Genomic DNA, 24,531 nt, shown 5'->3' on the forward strand with positions numbered 1-24,531 from the left:
TCAGAGCTCAAGAATACTGATGCTGAGCCTGGGGATGATTTCTGTTTCATCAGCTCCCTGCCTTCGATTACAGTTCTGCGCTGAGGAACTGTCTAGACTTGAGTTAGTTTCTTTGGTGGAAAAAGAGAAATGGAAATTAGGTAGAGTTATGGGGGCAGGACAAGGGGAGACAAAAGTGTGTGTTACTAATGAACATGGAAAATAGGGTAACTGAGAAGTGGAACTGCAGGGTGTTAGGATCCCAAATAGCCCAAGGAAGTGATTGCTTTAGGCAAATGCTTTCCCACGTGGAATATATAATGTCTAGACAGTCAGTCTGGATTTGCTTTGTAATGTGGTTAGGAAACAATGACACAGAATTTATTTGCTGCTGTCACAGAAGTGCAGGTATTTGTTTCACTTACTGATGCTTAATAACGCAGAGGAATAATTCTATTTTAAATTCAAGGCATTTTCACTGTTCGTTTGTTTTTAAACAGTGTTCAAATGATGAAGGCTCTGGATTTTCCTTTATTTTGTAACCCGGCTCTCTGAAACTCAGCTCTTGGGGTTGCAATGTCAGTCTTACCTCCAGTCCAATTGTACTTTGAAATGCAGGAGTGGGGGAAGAGTGTTTTGTAAGAGGGATGCTTGCTTTTCTCCACTATGGCGACACTAAGATCACATTGTTTTGTCCGCGTCTAACAGCAGAGAAGATAAAGTAAAACAAACCTCTGAGAAAAAACAAATTTGTAAGATTCTGTTTGCATTTCCCCCACCCCTCCTGTTGATATGGACACACATTTTCTTTAGGGGACAGATCTGAAAACATGGCATCTGTCTTTACTTATTTATTGAACGGTAAACAAATGGCAGTGTCCTAATTATGTAAATCTCTGTAAATCAATGTTACTTGCTTGACCCCAGTGAGGTGAGGATCTGGCTTATTGCTGGGGCTGTTTCGTTATATAACAGACCAGGCAGAGAATAAGTATTTGGTGATGAATTGAAATTGACAGTTCTGTAATCAATCAGTGGTTTAGTCTCTGCTATAAATCCTTGGAACTTCATTAAATGTTACCGATGACTGGTTCACATATTGCAGTAATTTACGCACGGGCTATGGATTTAAGTTTGCCACTTCCAGTGATTTTTTTTTTCTGGCGCCTGTTGTCAGTGTGAATAAAATATTGCAGACTCTCCTTCCCACTCATTGTAAATAACTGCCGTCAGTGAACAAATCGGCCCTGCTAATTAATAACGTTCCAAAGCTTTGGCTGAAACTGAAAGCTCTGTTACAGCTTGCTGTAAATGAGCTAATGGCTTTTCTAAAGGAAAGAGTTGGGCTGACCACTGGATTTTTTTAAAGTAAACTCTAATAGAATTGCAGTGTGTTACTCAAACTGTGATTAAATGTGGTACACAAGCCCACGAGATACCAAAATAGCTTGTTTTAATGTGGTAAAGTAAACTGGCTCTTACTGCATCATTCCTTACCAAATAGGCACAAGGGACTGTTGCTGAGTTCTCCAGATATTGTTTAAATCACATTGTAACTCCAAGCCATTGTAACTCCAAAGAAAGTAATGAACACTAGTAACATTGAATAAGTTTTCCTCTGCCTCAAACATGTCATACTATTAGGGTGTGTCTAGACTACAGGATTTTTTCGAAAAAAGTGGTCTTTTTTCGAAAAAACTTCCCCTGCGTCTAGACTGCTGCTGTGTTCTTTCGAAAGTAAATTGAAAGAACGTGGCAGTTTTTTCGACCGTGGTAAACCTCATTTTACGAGGAAGAATGCCTTTTTTTGAAAGTGCTCTTTTGAAAAAAGGCATTCTTGAATACAAACAGGGCTTTTTTGAAAGAGAGAATCCAGCGGCTCGTTTTTTTCGAAAGAAGTGGTTGCAGTCTAGACGTCTCTTTCAAAAGCTTTTTTGAAAGATTCTTTTGAAAGAGGCTTGTAGTCTAGACATACCCTTAATGTACAGTTTCAGTCAACTTATACCTTTTCTGCCATAGAAGAAAATAGAATTGAGCTGTGGACTTTAGAAGAGCAACATGCAATCTGAACAATTATTTTGGTTCTTGAAGGTATGGCCTCACCTCCTGTGAGGAAGTAATGTTGCTTGAATCCTGTATGTTTTTTGTTGCCATAGCGTCATTGTTGTAAAGATTTTGGGGTTCATTAAATAATAAAACCTGAGGTTTAACTGGTTAACTAATTAACCAGGATTTTACATCCTTGTCCACTATGGCTCATAATTCTTTTTCATTGTAGGTCCCTGCATGCATCAGAAATATAACTTACATCCAACACACTTCAATTTTTTTAAATGAATCAGTGTAGCTACCAAAAAAAAAAAGATAGTGATATTTGAGTTATAAATTAATGAAGATTGCTTATCTCCTAGAACTGGAAGGGACCTTGAAAGGTCATCAAGTCTAGTCCCCTGCCTTCACAACAGGACCAAGTACCATCCCTGACAAATTTTTGCCCCAAATCCCTAAATGGCCTCTGCAAGGATTGAACTCACAACCCTGGGTTTAGCAGGCCAAGTTCCAGGCTGCTTTATAAAATAAAAATCTTAATCCTGCTGCGATGGTCGTTGTGAATCAGTTACCATTTCTACTCTCTCAGCTAGCATTCTAAGATTGTTTTGTAGCCCCCTGTTTGGATATGTAGTGAACAAACCATCAAGGGAAATATTGTTTGTTTTATGCTGGGATATTACAAAGACTGAAGCTTGAGACTACACCAGTGTTTCCTGTGAGCCTGTGCAGCCACTCAGGAGAGATTCCAGTGCCACCCAGATGATTAGCAGAGCACCCAGCAGAGCTAAATATTTTGTTTCTACTGATAGTGCACATTTGCACATGCCTTAGTTCACATAAAATTATTCTGCACATGGATGGAAAAGGTTAGAAGGAACATTGGTCTACTGTAGATTTACATCAGAGATCCACATCTCTGAGCCATGTAGTTATACTGATCTAATCGCCAGTATAGACAGCATTGCGTTGGCAGGAGGGTGTCTCCTGTCGTTATAGGTATCACCTCTCCCATCAGAGCAGGAGCAACTTCACGTAAGCACTACATCCTCACCGCATCAATATATTTGCCTTAATGCAGTATTTTAAGGGTAGTTGTGCCCAAAGTACAGCTAGTTATTTCACCAGGAAGGATCTGCTTTAGATCCTCAGCACAGCATACATTGGAAATGTAGCCGAAGGTTACAACAGCAGTTGTTCTTCCATGATGATCTTGGGCTGCCTGAATAGAAGCAGCATGGATTGAAAAACTGTTTGCTATTATCTGCTTTGTCTTTTCCCTCTCTTACAGAGTGATCAGCTATGAGTGCTGCCCTGGATATGAAAAGGTACCTGGAGAAAAAGGCTGCCCAGCTGGTAAAAATGTGTTCTGTTTCTATAGATGCTTTAGAATTCTACAACTTGAGCATGGACAGTTGTGAAAAATGAATTTGATCCTTAGGATTGTGTGGGATTTTGGGCACTCACCTCCATGAATGGGTAAACCCACCAAGCGGAGCACAAAGTTATGGCACGCATTAGCTACAGTACTGCAACATTTCGGTGGGGTAGGCATGTTAATCTGTGTGGGCAAAAACAACCAGCACCTTAATGATGAACACATTTATTTGGGCATAAGCTTTCGTGGGCTAGAGCCCACTTTGTCAGAAGTAACATGCAAAGTTGTGAGAAATGTTCTAGCCACTTCAAACTATTGAACACAATTATTCTAAGTATAGTCTGTTAAAAATACGCATTGCAATGGGAAATATAACTTTATTGGAAATGTAATATAAAACTATCTTTAGTAGCACACAGGTCTTCCAGAGCATGCTTATTGATTTGATGATTATGCATTTAGCAAAGGATTTGGTATACTTCAGTAACTTTGAAAAAAGAGGCAGGGAACCCTGCAGTTATAGTAAAAAAGAAATGGTTTTTGCTTTGCCATCTCTTTTGAATCATTCTTATGGGCATGATGTCCCTGCTGTATCCGAGGAAGCAGCACAGGGGAAGGGGTGAGCCAGGAGCCGGTACACATGAGACCCCCACTCCCGAACCACCTGCCTCCCACAGAGGCAGGAGCGTAGCAGAGGCACCATGGGGGAGAGGGAAAACATCATGGGGGGGGGGGGAGGCAGGAGCCTGCCCCCGATGCGTGTAAACATGTAACCAATGAAAATTTCAGCAGCAGTTTACAAAAATAAACACATGTTAACAACCCTATTACGCATTAATTCAGTATCTCCCATAGGCCACTTCTATGGGAGTGAGGGGAGGATATTAGGGAGTCCAAGTGGAGATCAGGGCAGCTCTGAGGGAAAGTAACACCATCACTCTCCAGGGAGATACACTGCGTCCCAAGGGGAATCGGGCAGTTGCAGGGAGGTACATTTACATCTCCTAAAAAGAAAATGTACAAGATCTAAGCTGCCAAATTCAAGCCCACATCCCTAAATATGAACCACCAGGGAAAAATGTGCAACATCGGGTCTGATGACTGACCAAGTGAAACTGTTCCACTGCTTTTGGTTCTTGAGTTTGTAACCCCAGTTATCTGGGCCAGGTTTTGACTGTAGTTTTTCATTTATATAAATCCAAAGGGCCTCCATGTAAGGTTGCCATTTCTGGATTTATGCTGCTGTAATCAAGATCAGATTCTGTCTCCATTTTCGGACTGCAAAGTTTTGGGGCAGGTGCAATAAAGCATGGGAAATAGAGGGGAGCGCACAGACCTATATCAAATAGTTCTCCTAATGTCTAATTTCACTGACATGTTGCATTTCCAGATATATTTTTGCCAGCAGCTCTGTCCTTAATTCAGCGGTGTGCAGCGAGATGGGGTGGCTGCCTGCTAGAACGACTGTGGTCAAATTTGATATTTTCCTCTTTCAGCATTGCCGCTTTCAAACATCTATGAAACGCTGGGGATTGTTGGAGCCTCCACCACACAACTTTATTCCGACAGCTCGAACCTGAGACCAGAAATCGAAGGACCTGGAAGTTTTACCATCTTTGCCCCAAACAATGAGGCCTGGAAAGCTTTACCTGCTGTAAGATTCAATCCATTTTCCTTCTCTTCCTCTCCCCAAATGGTCTAGATTTGTAGCAGAGTCCTCTGTCTGCATGATAGATACAGTCCTGATAGGCAACGTAAGCTTTCCGCATAGGAATTGCCTTGTTTGAGCCGAGCTAGGTCCATCTAGTCCAGCAGCAAGTTAAAGATTGTCTTAAGTTCTGAAGCATGAGTGTTGCTATCCCTCTCGTGGGTTTTTTGTGGCTTTTTAATTAAGATAACTCTCGATATTCTCGTGAAGCATATAAATGTCCAATCTCTCGTTTTGAGTTTTTGACTTCAGCTTCATGTGACAGTGAGTTGTATAGTTCAATGACACATTGAATGGAAAAGCATTCACCACATGTCGCACAAGTGTGCAAGCCGCCCTGACCAGAGAGAAAGAATTCAGACTCGTTGGCTGGTCTGCTGACACTACTCCAAAAGTGTATATTTTTAACAGTAAATAAATAGATATTGGGCCATGACCATCTTTTTGTTATGTAGCACATTGGAGCACCAACCTTGTTTGCCTATCTGCTCCCAGGGGGAAACAGGGCTGACTAGAACCCACCACCCACTCCCCAGGGCAATGCCCTAGCCACTAAGCCATGCTGGACTCACCCCACCTCCAGGATGCCCCTTCTAAGCACTACCACAATACAAGTGATGATCATAAATGAAAGGTTATGGCTAGAGACATACAAAGATATGGCTAAGTATACTGGAAAGTTACGGCTGTAAAGTACAAAACAAATGTGTCCCTTTGGTTTGCACAACTTAGTTTTTAAATAATATTAGATCTATTTTTCCTCAACAAAATTTTGATTAACAGATTAGTGAAACGTGTTTCCAGGGAACTTCACACTTGTGTGGCATTCTGCAGAAGTCCATTTAGGAGTAAGGATCCATGTTGGAAGATCCCTGTGTTTAAAGACAGGGGTGCTGCTATGGACAGAATTCGATTTCCACTAAATGTAAGGACACAAAGTAATTTTCAGGCAATATTTTGATTTCTGCTTATTTTCAGGAAATGTTGGATTCTTTGGTCAGCAATGTTAATATTGAACTGCTAAATGCTCTTCGTTACCATATGGTGAACAGACGGGTGCTAACAGATGAGCTGAAACATGGAATGTCTCTTCCTTCAATGTACCAGAATATTGATCTTCAGATCCACCACTATCCTAATGGAGTAAGTGAATTACTTGCGCTATTATAACAGTGGGGGCCAGATCCACAAATGGAATAAATTGAAGCAAATCCCTGGTGCTATGCCAAGTTACCCCAGTATTTTTATAGTGTACTATTTTTGTAAAACATTAATGATAAATAGACCCAAAAACTCTGAGGAAGAGGGTCTGATTCAGGAAGATAATCAATACCCATTGACCTCAATGAGAATTGAAGGCCCTCTGCATGTCATAGGATTGAGCCCCAAATTAAGTGAGCATACAGGTCACAACATGTAGTAGACTCTGCTTGATTCTCTTTTCTCTTGGAGCTCAGTTTAGTGCAGTAAGGTGGAGTGCATGAAGGAGCTGATTCAGAGCAGAATATAGATCAGCAATGGGCAACCAAGATGAGTGCGGGGAAGGGGCGGGGGGCTGCAGGATTGGCCCTCCTTCCTCTCTGTGGGCTGCATGATTGCTAGTGGCAAGCTCAGGAGCAGCCCGAGGCAGGCTACAGTAGCTGGCGCCCCAGGCAGAACACATGATCGGCACCCCTGCCTGCGTGTCCGTCAATGGAGTGACGTCATCATCGGGCGCCCTGTGACATCATCATCGGGAGCCGTTGAAGGCGGCGCCCTAGGCGACTGCCGAGTCAGCCTATAGTCATAGGCCACCCTTGGGTGAGCTACCTGTGGCTCTCTTGGGCTCCATCTGTGGTTTGCAAACCCCTCTCTTTCTGCCCATGTGCCTCTTGCTCACTAGGGGCACTGGAGCCCCTCACGTCCTCCTCCTCCTCCACCCTCCCAGCACTTTCGGAACATCGTGTATGTGCTGATTCATGCTGCATCCCTGCTCCTCCACCTCCGTCCAGAGCTTGAACAGCCGCAAACAGCTGATTCACAATGTTCAAGCTCTGGGAGGAAGAGGGAGGAGTGGGGATGGAGCATGAATCAGCAGATACGTGATGCTCCGAAAGTGCTGGGAGGAAGGGGGAGGACTAGGAAGTGTGGGGCTCCATTGTGTGAAAGGTGCTTAGGGGAGGGGGGACAGACAGGGAGTGCATGAGCCACAAGTTGCCCACGATTAATAGAGATGCTTGGATATACATAAGAAATATAAATAAGTAGATGGGGGTAATAATATATATAATACCGGTAGAACTTCTCTAGTGCAGCACCCTCAGGATCTGTCCGGTGCCAAACCAGACAATTTGCCAAACCACAGGAAGTCAATATTGTTTAGCAGCATTGCCAACACTACCACTGGGCTCTTAGAAGACATTTGGGATAAATTAGAGCTAAATAATAACACAGAACACTGAGAGTCAGGACTGGTGGCTGTAAACAAACTTTATGGGACTGCAGAAAACTTAGTCACACCCACGATAAGTGTCTATCCAACTAACTAAAATCATGCCAGACCAGAGAGTGCAACCTACACCTGGTTCAGTATGTAGGTGCACAAGGAGCTTGTCTTGAATTTTTATACACGGTTAGTTCCATAGATGATGCTGTAGTAATGTTATGTAAACATCAGCATGCTTACCCAAGTGTATTTGCTTATACTTCATGCTACAGTGAGAGTGGATTTGCTGCAGTATAATTATGTCAAATATGGTTTTGAACTTCTGGTTACAGAGCTGAATTCCAGGAGCATGGATTGAAAAGCATGATTTCAGAGTCATTATAGTATTAAGTATGAAACTAAAAGGCAGTTAGCTACATAATGAATCTAACCTAGCACATATGAATTAGTGGTAATTAAAGGTATCCAAAAGCAGTTAAAAAGGGTAACCACATCTTCAGAATATAATTGAATGAGATCTTTCTAGATATAGGCCTTCATCCTGCAATCCTTACTCACCTGAGTAATTCTTGTTTACAGGAAAACTGCAGTCACTGGAATATTCACTCGAGTGAGGAAGGATCTTGTAGTTTCTGTGCAATTTTAGCTTGGCTAGTAATTTGTTTTTATTTCCTGCATAGTGGGACATGTTAAACAAGCTGCATGCTGGTGAGCCTCAGAGATGGCAAACAGTAGAGTTACCCGATAGAGGAATGGTTTGTAATATAGCCCCTTAGAGCAGTTTCCCAGAAAGACATGGTTGCCTCCTGATAATTATTACCATGGCATTCTCTTTGAAACAAAGGATTACACCCATTTTTTTTAGCTTTTCTTGGTACTAATGCAGTTTGTGGATTGTTAGGTTCTTTTTTAATAAGTTGAACTCTATCCTCTCTGGATTATCTCCCCTGCAGATCGTGACCGTGAACTGCGCCAGACTTTTGAAAGCAGACCATCATGCAACCAATGGAGTGGTCCATCTGATAGATAAAGTCATCGCCACCACAACAAACACTATTCAGCAAGTCATTGAGATTGAGGAGAGTCTTGAAACTCTTCGGGTAAGTTCATCTCAGGGCTTCACCATGGGATAGTTGATGCTATCATTCATGATTTTCAAAGGTGTCCAACTCCCATTGAATATCAGTGGGCTAGATGTCACCAAGGACTTGTCTGCACTTTAAAGTTTTACTGCTTTATGCTTATTCCAAATCAGAATAAGGCCTTGTCTACACTTACCGGGAAATTGGTGCTACAGAACTCAATATCCAAAGGGTTGATTTAGTGGGTCTACTAAAGACCCGCTCAATCAACAGCTGATTGTGCTCCCATCAACCCCCTGCAGTGGGGATGCAAACTAACTCAAAGTAAGATATGTCGACTCCTGCTATGCTATTCATGTAGCTGGAATTGTGTACCTTAGTTTGACATTGCCTCCGAATGTAGACCTGGTCTAAGCTATTCCAGTATAAAGCATCGTACATTGGTATAACTAGCTACACTGAGGCTTTTTCTGGTGTAACTGTGACAGTATCAAATCACACCTCTTAATGACAGTTATAGAGGTACATTTTTTTTTAAATGTTTCCAGGCCTCACTCTTATTTTCTTGTGGAAGTCCTGGCATTAGAAGTTACTGTTCAGAAACTCTGACCAAGATAACATGCCAAACTAAAGTATTAATTGTGAATGCACATCTTTTAGATTAATTTTAACTTTTAATCACAGACACTTCCTAATTAATCAGCTTAAGGAGTTGAGCCAGTGCTGTTTGAAGTCACTGGGATCCTTTCCATTGACTTCATTGGGTATTGGAGAAAGCCCTAAACCACTGGTTAGGAAGTTTCTCTCCAGACTGATGTGTTCCAAACATTGCCTGCCTGAAGGGTAAGATATTGCTAAGTATGTGGGGCTAGCTTTGTTAAAGGTATTTTGGCACCTACAAATGCAAGCAGGCACCAAATGCTTTTAAAAGTCTGGTCCATAGCCTTTGTCTAGGTGAAAACACATGAGTTTTCCTTCTTTGTTCTTGAGTGTGTTCTAGCTCTCTCCTCCCATTCCTTTAAAGGCTGCTGTGGCTGCTTCCGGTCTTAATACTTTGTTAGAAAATGATGGTCAGTACACACTTTTGGCTCCAACCAATGAAGCCTTTGAGAAGATCCCACAAGAAACACTGAACAGGATCCTTGGGGACCCAGAAGCTCTCAAAGGTAAATGACCATTTACCAACTGTGTTGAAAGATAGAAAAGTATTTTTTCTGATAAGAGAATTAACCCTTAATTCTCTCTGACATGGACTGGAATAATCCACTTGGCATTCTTTGTTTTGTTTTTTAATGTGAGATGGCGCAGCCTTATCTTTAGGACAAAACACAAGGAGCTGTGTTAATGACCCCATGCTGCACCACACTGCGTGTGTTAAGTAGGCACAGGAGAACTCCAGGGAGGCAGGAAGGGGAGGGAAGAGAGGAAGCAATGCACTCCCCAAAGCACACAGCTGGTTCACTGAGCAGTTGAGGCTGGGATTTCCCAGGAGATAAGAGAATATGACTCCAGACCCTTCAGCTATCTCTGCTTGAGTGGGGAAAGGATCTGAAGTCACACGAAGCAGCCCGTCCTCCAGCTTTACCTTACTGCTTCAGAGCGAGTGTGTGTGACTGTCCCGAGAACCCTGCTTTATGGCATTCAGCAGGTGTAAATGCCCTGCCATCTGCCAGTGCTCACATGCCATAGTGGAACTACAGCTCTTTGGCTGTGTAGAAGACCTTCTGCACCCAGGTGGGATGGGGCAGGGTATGGGCCACAAAGAATTACTGTCTTCAGATCCGAACAAGTGCACTCGTTGGGCTACAGTGTAGACAGGAAATAGAATTTCTCTTGTTAGAAACATCCAGGCAGTTTAATGATATAGTAAAATTCTGGGCCAAGCAGCCTTGCTCATGTGATCAGTTCAACAGCTACCAGTCCATATAAATAGCCACGTGGACTCAAATCCTTGGATCCAGCCAATCGTTGCTCTGTGTGGGATGTGGGCTAAACCACCTTTGTGCTCCTTCTAGCTGGTGGCTGATTCAGTCCAGGTAAAAGTTAGAACTGGTTCTGAGCTGCTGGTAGTGGCCCCCTAGGAGCTGTTGTGCAGCCTGGGGATGCATGTCACTCACTCCAATCTCATCTAAGATTGAGAGGGAGTAGCAGTGAGCCTACTTGAGGGGAATTCTTGGATGCATCCCTTTGAATTACTGGGATAGCACAACGGGGAATTAGTCAGGGACTGGTCTCCAGCCTTTATCTATTGCCAGTAGATGATTATCAATTTTTACTAGAGAAGTTAAATATCTCAGGCCAAATCCTACCCTCAACTTTGACATGATGAATCTGGAGACACTTGCGGAAGCCAATGTAGCTCCTCCCAGGTTTTCCATTGATATAGCTCTGAACAGTTGTTAGACCCATACCTTGGACAAGAGTGGAGCCTCCATTCCATTTAACTGCTTCCTCGGCAGCTGCGAGTTAGGTGGCCTCAAAATGAGGATGGTTTCTCCTGAATTTAGTATAGGTTAGGGATGTTAAATTGTGGTTAGCAAGCTAATCGAGTAGCCAATGGAATTTCCATTGCCTAATCAACTAGTCGATGAAGAGGATAGCTCCAAGGGCAGCGTGAGTCAGAACTAAGCAGTCCCGACTTGTGTTGGCTCCGGAACCGCTGCAGCTCTGCTTTTTAAATGTAGTAAGAGCCTAGCATTTTAAATCTTACTATAGGCAGTCCCCGACTTACGCGGATTCGACTTATGTCGGATCCGCACTTACGAACGGGGCTTTCTCACCCCGGAGGTCGAGGTAGCGGATTGCTACCTGTGAGCTCCGGGGGAGAAAGCCCCGTTCGTAAGCTGCTCGGGTGCCCCTGGTCTGCTGGAGACCGTCTCCAGCAGACCAGGAGCACCGGGCGGGTTCCCACGCTTCTGAGGCTTTGCCACAGCAAAGCCTCAGAAGCGCGCGGAACTGCCGCTGCTGCCGCTTGAGTCCGGTGCCTGTGGTCTGCTGGGGACTGTCCCCAGCAGACCACAGGCACCGGGACTCAAGCCGCAGCCGCGGGGGGGTCCCGCGCCTCTGAGACTTTGCCAGAGCAAAGCCTCAGAGGCGCGGCACCCCGCTGCCGCTGCGGCTCTGCTCCCGGTGTCCCTGGTCTGCTGGGGGGGGGGGGGGCGCGGCTAGTGTGCCCCCCCCCCAGCAGACCAGGCTTTTGTTTTGGACCCTGGGGCAGAGCAGCTGGGGCGCTGCCAATTGGTCCTGCAGCGCCGCTCTGGGCACTACTGGACCAACCCGGCAGCACCCCAGCTGCTCTGCCCCAGGTCCTGATTCAGCCGCTGCTGGTCAGTTTCAGCAGAGGCTGAATCAGGACGCCTGGGGCAGAGCAGCTGGGGTGCTGCTGGGTTGGTCCAGTAGCGCCGAGGAGCGGTGCTACTGGAGCAACCCAGCAGCACCCCAGCTGCTCTGTCCCAGGCGTCCCCAAGTCAGCCGCTGCTGAAACTGACCAGCGCTGACTACAGGAAGCCCGAGGCAGAGTTGCTCTGCCCCAGGCTTCCTGGAATCAGCGCTGATCAGTTTCAGCAGCAGCTGACTTGGGGATGCTTGGGGTTCTTAAGTTGAATCTGTATGTAAGTCAGAACTGGCAGTCAGTTTCAGCAGCGGCTGAATCTGGACGCCAGTTCCAACTTACATACAGATTCAACTTAAGAACAAACCTACAGTCCCTATCTTGTACGTAACCCGGGGACTGCCTGTACATTTAAAAAGCAGAGCTGCAGCGGTCTGGGACTGGGCTGTCCAGGGGTCAGTTGTCTGGGGACTCTTACTACATTTAAAAAGAAGAGGCGCAGCTTTTAAACCAGCTCCTCCCAACAATGGCTCCTGTTCCCCTCCACTTTGCTGCCTCTGATACAGAGGTGGCGGGGGGGGGGGGGGGGAGCGACTAGCAGAGTAGTGACTCGACTACCCAATAAGCCTAGGCTTAGCAAGTAGTCAACTAGTCACTTGCATTCCTATTATAGTCATCCACATCTTGCACAGTGAAGGTTCTGCTCCTAACAGATGGCAATGTCTGCCTGTTTACATGAATGGAGAGAGAATTCAATTTAAATCTTCACTAATGTAGCAAGAACTGGATTGTATTCTATATAAAAAGTCTAGAGTACTGTCAGTTACTCCTTTTTGGGCAGGTTTTGTGGCCCATAGACTGTAAAATCTTACCTGTCACTGCAAGCTCTTTTGGGACAGCCTTTTTGTATAGGATTTTGGCCAATGTTTCCCCCTAATTTTTCCATCCATGTACGGAATACATTTTGTTGAGTGCACCAAGCCATGTGCAAATGTGCATCACCAATAGAAACATTGTGCAGGCTCTGGCTACTCTGCTAATCAGGTGGGTAGCATTTGAATCTCCAGAGTGGCCCACAAGCACTCAGTTTACTGGTTCTGGTCCTTGACTAGGACTTGTAGGCACTATGCATAATAATTGCTAAAATGGCTTTCCAAAGTCTATGTATCATGTGTGTTTTCTTTCGCCCAGACCTACTAAACCATCACATATTGAAATCAGCCATGTGTTCTGAGGCCATTATTGCTGGCTTGTCCATGGAGACTCTGGACGGTACCACGTTGGAAGTTGGCTGCATTGGTGATGACCTCACCCTGAATGGAAGACCTATCATTGTGAACAAGGATGTCTTAGCGACCAATGGTGTAGTGCACTTTGTTAATGAGCTGCTGATTCCAGACTCAGGTAAAACCACTCATCGGTATATTGTGGGGTTGTTTTGTTTTGAGTGGTTTTTAACATGTTGTCGGGTTTTAATATATTTTATGATGGAATTTTCACCGGGGAATGTAACAAGCATCCCCATGCAGACACACATGTCTTCAACACTAAGCCTGTATTTCTGCATACAAATTAGGTAACTGTGTATGTCATGGGATAATTGGCTTCTGAGTTACCTGAATTTACATGCACAAATACACAGTTTTTCATTATCCTTTAGGGAGGTCAACATGGACCTTTTCAAAGGTAGTCTCCTTATGCTCTTCCTCTCCAACCCTACTTTGGACATATGCTTTTTTCAATAGAATGATGTATCACTACAGTTAAATGGGGTGTTTTAATTTCAAGCACTAAAGTTCTTTACTGAAGGATTCGTTGGAAATAACCGAACAGAGGGCAAAGAGAAGGTAGGTATTCTCGTCAGTCAAAAAAACAAGGTGGGGATTTCTAGAGGTGCCTGAGACAGTTGAAACATTCAACTTTCTTTGAAATTCAGTGTCTAACTTTCTTGGACTTAAGAATGTCTATACTAGGTCAGACCAACAGTCCATCTAGGTCAATGTCCTGGCTTCTGACTGTGGTCAATGCAATATGCCCCAGAGGGAACAAACATAATTTTTTTCCAGTGTCTTTGGAAATCCCAGTCGACATACTCTGGAAATCAGTAGCGCTAATGAGTGGTAGTTTTGTATCCATTTGCTTTCTAGCAATATGCATTTTTCATTAGAATATGTTTCTAATGACGAATAAATGGTGCTCATGCTGACACAAATTATTAAAACATTTTGTATATTTTAACATATGTTTTTTGTTTTTTCCTTAGCTAAAACTTTGTTTGAGTTAGGTAAAGAATCCGATGTTTCGATATCTGTTGACCTTTTTAAACAAGCGGATCTCAGCTCTCATCTCACTGGAAGTGAGCGTGTGACGCTTCTTGCCCCAATAAACACCGTGTTCAAAGGTAAACTTTGGAAATCTTCTGTGTGTTCCATTGGTTCTGGTCACAATCTTGCTTCTGGGAGGAACCAGAGTTCTGTATCAGATTTTTGCTATTGTTAATCACTGTTTCCTTCATTGAGGTTTCTGCATGAACAAACACATATCACCTCTCTCACTTAAGCTGGGTGCATGGACTGTTTTTGAAACAGACGCAAAACAGATACCGTATTTATTATTTAGATCCATGTAGAGTCTTCATGATACTGTTAAAATGAATCCCTGAGTGTCAAAATGCTTTTTGTTGCAGATGGGACACCTCCTATCAATAGCAACACGAAGAATTTGCTTCTAGATCACATTCTGAAAGAACAGCTTTCTTCTAAATACCTTTACCATGGACAGAAGCTAGAAACTCTGGGTGGCAAAGAACTGAGAGTGTTTGTGTACCGTAATGTGAGTACCTATTGAACTCGCTTTCTTAATTTGAGACAGTATTGTTGCTGTAGCAGGGCAGTTGCTCTGCAAAGCGCTTCAGTAAAATAGCATCAATGGGAGCTCCAGGTTTGTAGTGTCTCACTGATAACACATCAGCGGTGAAGTACTGGACCCTATTGAAGTCAATGGGATTTTGCCACTGAATTCAGTGGGGCCAGAATTTTAGCAGAGATCTGAAAACTCATTTTAGAATCCGAGAGTCGAGCTGTGTTTGTCCTTTCCCATCCATCATCATCTGTAGGAAAGTTTCTGAAGGAAAAATGGTGCCCTCAAGTGAAACGTGTGAGCCTGTTAAGGGCTAAATTACATAAGAAGTGGGGGGAAAAATAGTTAACTTGAACGAAGTCTGTACGGGGAAAAATGCAAACAGTAAGGGTGTGTCTAGGCTACATGGCTCCATCGACAGAGCCATGTAGATGAGTGTACTCAGCAAAGGGAAATGAAGCGGTGATTTAAATAATCGCTGCTTCATTTACATAAAAATGACTGCCGCACTGTGCCAATCAGCTGATTGTCTGCACAGCGTGGTAGTCTAGACGGGTATCAGCTGACCCCAGAACCCTTTGTCGTCTCGTGCAACGAGGATTACAGGATCTGACGACAAAGGGTTCTAGGGTTGGCTGATCCCCATCTAGACTACCACGCTGTGCCGACAATCAGCTGATTGGCACAGCGCGGCGGTCATTTTTATGTAAATGAAGCAGCGATTATTTAAATTGCTGCTTCATTTCCCTTTGTTGAGTACACTCATCTACATGGCTCCGCCGACGGAGCCATGTAGTCTAGACACACCCTTATGTAATAATTAAAATCTTCTATCCCTTCAGATTATTATTTCTTTTGCCTGTGTTTATATTTGCAGAACCTCTGCATTGAGAACGTCTGTATTGCTGCCCACGACAGGAGAGGAAGGTTTGGCACCTTGTTTACAGTGGACAGAATGTTGACTCCCCCAGTAGGAACCGTTATGGATGTTCTAAAAGCAGACCGGCGCTTCAGGTGTGTACTCGCATTGCTGAATGCACCTTCATTGAGGTGCTCAGACACTGATGATGAGCGCAATATAAGAACCCCTGTAGAATAGACCAACGGCTTTCAAAGTGGGTCGTGAAATGTCAGGCACTGGGTCTCGTTGCTGCAGGGGGCCCAGGTGACCAATAGGGATGCTAAAGCAGGCTACCTGCCTGTCCTAGCACCACACGCTGCACTGTGCCTCAGAAACAGTCGGCAGCAGGCCCATCTCCTAGGCGGGGAAAGGGTGGAGGATGTCCAGGACTCCATGCACTGCTCCTGCCCCAAGCACTAGCTCCGCTCTCCCATTGGCTGGGAACCTGCTGCTGGCTGCTTCTGGGGTGCAGCATGGCCTGCGGTGCCAGGAGAGGCATGAAACCTGCCTTAGCAACCCTGCCGCACTGCTGACAGGGAGCTGCTTAAAGTAAGCCCCTCCTGCCCCAGTTCTGACTCCCCACCCCCAAAGCTGGAGCCTCCTCCTCCACGCCAAAGCTCTCCTCCTCCGCCCCACTTCGGAGCCCACACTCTAATCAAGTGTTATGTTGAGTTGCGGGCATCAACAATTTTCGTCAACTGGGTCACAAGAAAAAAAAGTTTGAAAACCACTGGAAAAGATCATGTGAATTTTTGTTCTTACTGTTAGTCTTGCAGTAGCAGCACAGCTCTCAAAGCAATTTCTGTTCTGGATTTGTAGTCATTACACTACATATATCAAATATTCCTATTGTTTATTTTCATTGATCATTCCTGCGGGGCGACAGATGACGTCAGCCTGCAGCCCCGCTTCCATCTCCACCTCTGCCCTCAGCGGCTTGCTGGGGCCAGCTGCTCCAGCTGTGCCACCAGTGAGGAGCTGCTGGGGCTGGGTCCCCTCCACCATCTGAGCCCAACCAGTGGGAGAACCTGGGCTGGTGCAGCCTTGGCCTGCCGCGCGCCCCGCCCCCAGCCGAGAGGGGGGTTGGCGAGCAGCGCGTGCAGCCCCCTAGTGACTTGTTAATGAATCGCCATCCAAGCGCATGTCTCCCTCAATTAAAAGCAGCGTAACTTTAAATAAAAAATGGGGTTTAAAAAGGGAGTCCATAATTGTTCTATTGCCTCCCCAATGGTATCCTTGATTCCAATGATCAAAGGGCCCCAGAGCAACTCAATGGGGGCTGGGATTGGGATCTAAAAGAAGAATCGTCCATATGTTAATACGAGAAGAGCGTGTTTCAGAGCCGTAGGGAAAGATTCCTGTTGGCGACAGTGGACTTTGGATTAGGCCTTAACTTCTTGTGAATTAAATTATTTGTCAGAACCTATTATATTTTGTAGCTTTAACATTACAGCAGTTACTCTGCAGTTAGAAAAATGATAAATGTAAGGCTTCGTTTGCTTAAACCTACAACCTGTGCTTAATTTGAGCTTTGGCACCTGTAGGCTTGGCAGTTCATTGCTCTGGGATGGCTGCATAATTAAATGTACAACATTGTGTGAGCCCTGGTTCCTCTTTCATTGCAAATTAAGCAGTGCTTACAGCTGTGTGTTGTGTGTGTTTTACAGTACATTGGTGGCTGCCATCCAATCTGCAGGTCTTATGGAGGCATTGAATAGGGCAGGTACCTTCACAGTGTTTGCTCCAACCAACGAAGCTTTCCAAGCTATGCCACAAGGAGAACTGAACAAACTTATGGGTAAATAGCCATAGATAATGATTTTAATGTTGTTTAATGCTGAAAGTCCTCTGAAGGATTGACTGGGATAAATGTCTTCAGTGCTGCATTCTTTGATCCTTAAAATTCATTGAAAGCTCTCCTCCTGCATAGCCAATTTATATATGCTGAAGGCCAACAGAAAGCTTGTAATCACTAGGCATCCAAAAGTGGTCTTACATTTTCCAGTGAAGCAGATAGAAAACCTCCGGGAATGTTGAGGATACATTGATACAGTGTGCATTTCTCTGCCTGGACTCAGTCCTGCTGGATAAGTATAGACAGGCTGAAAGCCACAAGTGCTTCATCTCTCCATGTTTCTAGCAATGCTGTTGGCATTTGGGCTACATCTAGACTGCAAGCCTCTTTCGAAAAAGAGCATCTAGACTACAATCAGTACTTTTGAAAAAGCAAGCCACTTTTTCAAAAGAGAGTATCCAGGCAGTCTGAATGCAACCTTTCGAAAAAGCACAGTTTGCATTACATAGCGCCTTTTTTCAAAAGAGCACTTTCGAAAAAAGGTATTCTTCCTCGTAAAACAAGGTTTTCCGTGGTCAGAAACTGCTACGTCCTTTCAATTTACTGTCGATAGAACGCGGCAGCAGTCTAGACACAGGGGAAGATTTTTTTTGAAAAAAGGCCTTTTTTTGAAAAATCCCTGTAGTCTAGACCAGGCCTGTACAACTCGGAAAGCGGCGAAGGCTATATTACTCCAAAGAAAACAGCTGCGGGCCACAAGTAGGGATGCTCTCCTAAAATATACCGAACACGCAGGCTAAAAATTTTTGTAGAGCAAAAAAAAAAACCCACACGTGTCTCCACTTGATGCCTGCCCCTTTCTCCTGACCTGTCTCCCTCCCCTGCCTGGCTTCTGCCTTCCAGTTTGCGGGGCTGCCGGAGCCTTTTTGAATCTGGTGTTTGCCAGCCGTGACATCACAACGCCACGTCACGCTAGCATCCTGGCGTCTGCCGGCGTCCCGCCCTCTGGCTCGCGCCCTACCTCCTCACGCCGGAGCTGCATGCCGGCAGCCCAGCGGCGAGAATCACTGCACTTCCCCCTCCTTGGCGGTGCTGCGCTCCATCCAGCCGGCGGATCAGATGGGGCCGCACCGACCAGGGTCGGCACAGGCCACAGAGTGAGCCCCTGCAGGCCGCATGTTGTGCAGGCCTGGTCTAGACAAACTCTTGAGGTCTCTGGTTCTCACAGGCCAGGATTACAAGGACTGTGAGCCTGCCTGAAGTCTGCTTGTGCAGCTCCTGTAAATATATATGATGGAAGGATCATTGCGCCCTCTTCTCGTGAGCTTTGTACATTCAAACCTCTTTAATCCGGCAACTCTGGGAAGTAGGATATGATGGACTAAGGATTTTGTGAGGGCAGAGAGAGCACTGCAGGGCCTGAGGGGGTTAGGGAACAACAACACACAGAGCCACTTCCTCCTCCATGCCACTGGTGTTCCTGTATTAAGGACACTTGGGGTGTGTCTAGACTACATGCCTCCTTCGACGGAGGCATGTAGATTAGCCAGATCGGAAGAGGGAAATGAAGCCGCGATTAAAATAATCGCGGCTTCATTTAAATTTAAATGGCTGCCCCGATCTGCCGATCAGCTGTTTGTCGGCAGATCGGGGCAGTCTGGACGCGACGCGCCGACAAAGAAGCCTTTCTTCATCGGCACAGGTAAGCCTCGTGAAACCAGGTTCACCTGTGCCGATGAAGAAAGGCTTCTTTGTCGGCGCATCGCGTCCAGACTGCCCCGATCTGCCGACAAACAGCTGATCGGCAGATCGGGGCAGCCATTTAAATTTAAATGAAGCCGCGATTATTTTAATCGCGGCTTCATTTCCCTCTTCCGATCTGGCTAATCTACATGCCTCCGTCGAAGGAGGCATGTAGTCTAGACACACCCCCAGAGTACAGCAGTTTAAGTGTGGACCCACGCAGATCCTGGTTATTTAAAGACAAATTTTTAATATTGAAGATGGAAATTATGATCCCCATCCAAGCATTTGTCATGCAGTGTCCTACCCAAAACTGAGTGAAATGAAATTTAGTCACTCCATGGCTGAAGACACGAACATGTGTGCGCACACATGTAATATGTGCGCACGTAGTACATGGGTATAATGGAATAGCTGGCAAAGAGGAAAAACAATCTGTCCATAAGAAAGAAACTGATATTCTGGACTAAGAAAAGTAAAGACCAAGAGGAAGATAAAGACCAGACTCCTGTAGAGCACAGACGTTTCCGACATGACACGGAAAAAGCATGGGAACTTTTACAGCCATCTTCTGTGGAAGCAACAGGATATGGTCACTTTTGGGTTGAAAAAAATGGATGTGGTTTGGAAAAAATGCCAGGTTTTCAGTATAAATAGACTTTGAAATCCAACCAAGCAGTGACCTCATCATTTGCATATGGTAGCTGACTATCCTTTTAAGTGCACAGAGCAGTAATCTCTTACATCACCTTGCACAGTCATTCTAGTGTTTATACATATAAATATTTCACAACTCTTTTTTTGTAACTACTGTAACCAGCCCCTGAGTGAAATACCCCAGATGTGAGTGCTTGGAATGTTCTTGGTTCTTGTAGACAAATATTTAGCTTATGGTTCTGAAGGTGAAGTGAATCATGCTGGCAGGAATATACAGAGGGAACTGTCTCATATGGACCACAGAGAAAAAGACTTGCTGTTTCTTGCTATGAAGCTGCTTGAAATGAAATAGACATCTGGCTAAATGGGCTGCTTTCATTATGGACCACGGTCCAGATTTTTAAATGGATTGAAGTGCCTACCTCCCATTAAGTTAGTGGAAGTTATGTGCCTGAATATCTTTACCAAGCTGGCCCTCAGCATCCCATGTTCTGTCTGACCTAGAGTTTAGTTATTGGCACTGGCATCTCTGAGGAGAAAATGAGAGCGGCTGATGTCCACTATTGCACGACTCTCTGGCTAACAGGAAATAAATTGAGAGGGATACACCATCCTGGTTCTTCCAGGGCCTGATCCAAAGCCCCAGGAGAGAATTCTATCTGATATCTGAAGAGAGGACTATGCTGCACTTTAAAGACTAACAAGATGGGTTATTAGGTGATGAGCTTTTGTGGGCCAGACCCACTTCCTCAGATCAATTTGTGGAAGGAAAGTGGCATGACCATATATACCAAAGGGATACAATCAAAAAAAGTGAACACACAATAAATATATATATATATATATATATCTCCCTTTGGTATATATGGTCGTGCCTGTTTTCTTCCATAATTGGATCTGAGGAAGTGGGTTTGGCCTACGAAAGCTTATCACCTAATAAACCATCTTGGGTATGTCTACACTGCATCCCTAGTTCGAACTAGGGATGCAAATGGAGACAATCGAAGTAGTTAATGAAGCGGGGATTTAAATATCCCGCGCTCCTTTAACATGATCTCGCCGGCGCGCTAGTTCGAATCACAGCTGATTCGAACCAGGAAGTGCGTGCCGGGATGCGTTAGTTCGGACTAAAGCCCTTAGTCCGAACTAATGTTACTAATGTTCACCCAATGCCACAACTGATCTCCTTATGGACAAGCATTGCATCTATTTATAAATAACATTTGTATCAGCAACAGTTTTGATCTGTTGAAATAGCAGATGAGATTCTCTGAGTTCCTCCTTTTTTTTTTTTTTCCCAACCAATGCCAGGAAATGAAGCAAGTACAGGCAGTCCCCGGGTTATGTACAAGATAGGGACTGTAAGTTTGTTCTTAAGTTGAATCTGTATGTAAGTCGGAACTGGCATCCAGATTCAGCCGCTGCTGAAACTGACCAGCGGCTGACTACAGGAAGCCCGAGGCAGAGTTGCTCTGCCCCGGGCTTCCTGGAATCAGCCGCTGATCAGTTTCAACAGCGGCTGAATCTGGACGCCAGTTCCGACTTACATACAGATTCAACTTAAGAACCCCAGGCGTCCCCAAGTCAGCTGCTGCTGAAACTGATCCGCGGCTGATTCCAGGAACCCCGGGGCAGAGCAACTCGGCCTCGGGCTTCCTGCAGTCAGCTGCTGGTCAGTTTCAGCAGCAGCTGACTTGGGGACGCCCTGGGCAGAGCAGCTGGGATGCTGCTGGGTTACTCCAGTAGCGCCGAGGAGCGGCGCTACTGGACCAACCCAGCAGCACCCCAGCTGCTCTGCCCCAGGCGTCCTGATTCAGCCTCTGCTGAAACTGACCATCAGCGGCTGAGTCAGGACGCCTGGGGCAGAGCAGCTGGGGTGCTGCTGGGTTGCTCCAGTAGCGCTGAGACCGGCGCTGCGGGACCAACCGGCAGTGCCCCAGCTGCTCTATCACAGGTGTCCGGAGAAAAGCCTGGTCTGCTGGGGGGGCGCACTAGCTGCCCCCCCCCCAGCAGACCAGGGAGACGCGGGTGGCAGGACCGAGACGCGCCAAGGTCCCGCCGCCCCGGTCCTCCACATCTCCCTGGTCTGCTGGGGTCCCCCCCAGCAGACTAGGGAGACGCGGAGCAAAGCCGCGGAGGACCCGGGCGGGGGGACCGCCCAGACGCACCGCAGTCCCGCCGCCCGGGTCCTCCGTGGCTTTGCTCCGCGTCTCCCTGGTCTGCTGGGGGGCGTCCCCGGGGGGGCCACCCCCACAGCAGACCAGGGAAACGCGGAGCAGCTTTTTTCGCCCGAGAGGATGCAGGCTGCGGGACCGCGGCCCATCTGGGCGGTCCTGCCGCCCGCGTCCTCCAGGGCGAGAAAAGATCCGACATAAGACTGCCTGTAATAGAAAGAAACACTCTTAACTTGGGAGAGAGAAAATACTTTGAGAGGCATGATGGAAAAACTATGGGTGTGTCTACACTGCACCTGTATCTTGAAATAAGCTATGCAATTTGAGCTATACAAATTGCATACCTTATTTTGAGTCAATCTGGGAATAGTTTATTTAATAATTTCAAAATAATCTGTTATTTCAAAACGTCCCTTAATCCTCATGGAAAGAGGTTTACAGGGATGTCAGAATAGCGAGCCCATTATATTTCAAAATAATGGTTGCACTGTGAAGACGCAGGATAGCTATTTCGGGACACCTCTGCAGTGTAGACGTTGCTTAACTGACTAGAAGTGGCTCTGAGTTGTGATCTTGTTAGATTTCATAAACTAAACAGGATTGGTACTGGTCTGTACAAAGATGGGAATCTTATTGGAAGCAGTGACACAATACTTCAGTATGTTGTTCAAGGGCACTGCAGTAGCTGTCTCTAGAGCTGAGTGATATTTTCCTGCTAAAACTTTTTCTTTGCTAAAAGCTACAGTTTTGTGTCAACTGAAACATTTCATGAGTTTGTGCTGATTCACTGGCTGGTTTAAGTTTAAAAAAAGAGATGTTTTTCAACTTTTTTTTTAAATACATCATCTCAATTTTTCAACTCAAAACAAAGTTTGCTTAGAATTTTACTTTCATTTTATTTTTAAAAGTTTTTATAAAACCTCAAATGAAATTTTGACCCAAAACCATGTGTGTAAAATACTTTGATTTGGAATTAATCTTTTTTTAAAAAATATTGGTTGAATTGTTTTGAATTAGTGTGTGTGTGGGGCGGGGGGGACTCAAATTGAAACAAACTTTTTAGACAATTCCCCCCCTCCCCTCACTCCTGTCCCACCTCTTGCTTGGCCAGGAAACTGAAAAAAAAAATCTGTTATTTGCACAGCTCTGGGCCTGTCTGTTTGTGCTTGGTAAAGATCCTAGGATATTTTGTGTACCTATGAGTGCTAACCCTGATACTCTAACCAGTTCCAGATTGGATATTTACATTTTACTTTCCTGAAATACCTTTGTACTCTTGCGCTATCTATGATGCTTTCCATTTGCTGCCAGAGGTGAATGATTTTCTGTAGAAGAAGATGTGACTTTATATGCATATGTGGTATTGTTTAGCCATGTTGTTCTTGATATTAGAGAGATAAATATGTGTATCACATAGCGTATGTCTACACTACAGCGCTAATTCGAACTAACTAAGCTAATTCGAACTAACGCATCTAGAACTAAAAACTAGTTCGAATTAGCGTTTTGCTAATTCGAACTAGCATGTCCACATTAAGTGGACCCTGAACCAGGGTTAAGGATGGCCGGAAGCAGTGCCGGCAGGGCATCAGAGGAGGACTTAGAGCGTGGAGCTGCTATCTCAGGCTAGCCGAGGGCTGTGCTTAAAGGGACCCGACCCCCACCCCGGACAGACAGTTCTCAGGGGTGCCCCGCTTGCAAAGCAGTCCAGGCTTGGAGTGCCCTGAGTGCCCACACTGGGCACATCACAGCACTCAGCCATCAGACCGGCTGCACTTGCCGCAGGCTGCCATCTGGGGAGAGGGGGCAATTGGGGGGCTGCAGGAGAGCTTCCATCCCCAGAAGCCCGCAGAGCCAGCCCAGTCCTCCCCATCGGGGGCTCGTACCGCATTCCTCCCTCACCTCCTTCCACTTACCCTTCCCTAGCCCCCCTTCCTGATGTACAAAATAAAGAAAACGTGTGGTCAAAAATAGAATCTCTCTTTATTGAACAAAACTCGGGGAGACTGGGAAAAGGAGGTGGGAGAGCGGAAGAGAGAGGGTGGAAGAGGGGAGGACAACTAAAATGATCAGAGGTTTGGAAGAGGTCCCATATGAAGAGAGGCTAAAGAGACTGGGACTTTTCAGCTTAGAAAAGAGGAGACTGAGGGGGGATAGGATAGAGGTCTATAGAAGCATGAGTGGGGTGGAGAGGGTGCATAAAGAAAAGTTCTTCATTAGTACCCATAATAGAAGGACTAGAGGACACCAAAGGAAAGGAATGGGTAGCTGGCTTCAAACTAGTAACAGAAAGTTGTTCTTCACAAAGCAAAGAGTCAACCTGTGGAACTCCTTGCTGCAGGAGGCTGTGAAGGCTAGAACTAGAACAGAGTTTAAAGAGAAGTGAGATAAAGTTATGGAGGTTGGGTCCATGGAGTGGTATTAGCCAGGGGGTAGGAGTGGTGTCTCTG

The 24,531-nt window shown here is 45.4% G+C and overlaps 1 protein-coding gene across 1 annotated transcript in view; it reads left to right on the plus strand.

Moving 5' to 3' along the window:
- The window catches only part of TGFBI (transforming growth factor beta induced), a 47,642-nt gene that overhangs the window by 15,989 nt on the left and 7,122 nt on the right, over window positions 1–24,531 (plus strand). Inside the window, exons 3-12 of the mRNA XM_075900435.1 lie at window positions 3,320–3,384; window positions 4,903–5,060; window positions 6,093–6,257; window positions 8,493–8,639; window positions 9,646–9,787; window positions 13,144–13,356; window positions 14,216–14,353; window positions 14,639–14,784; window positions 15,689–15,825; window positions 17,380–17,510. Of these exons, the coding sequence (XP_075756550.1) occupies window positions 3,320–3,384; window positions 4,903–5,060; window positions 6,093–6,257; window positions 8,493–8,639; window positions 9,646–9,787; window positions 13,144–13,356; window positions 14,216–14,353; window positions 14,639–14,784; window positions 15,689–15,825; window positions 17,380–17,510 (1,442 nt within the window). The remainder of the gene's footprint in view (window positions 1–3,319; window positions 3,385–4,902; window positions 5,061–6,092; window positions 6,258–8,492; window positions 8,640–9,645; window positions 9,788–13,143; window positions 13,357–14,215; window positions 14,354–14,638; window positions 14,785–15,688; window positions 15,826–17,379; window positions 17,511–24,531) is intronic.

This window comes from Pelodiscus sinensis, chromosome 17 (assembly GCF_049634645.1).
Source record: "Pelodiscus sinensis isolate JC-2024 chromosome 17, ASM4963464v1, whole genome shotgun sequence".
NCBI classification, from domain to species: domain Eukaryota; kingdom Metazoa; phylum Chordata; order Testudines; family Trionychidae; genus Pelodiscus; species Pelodiscus sinensis.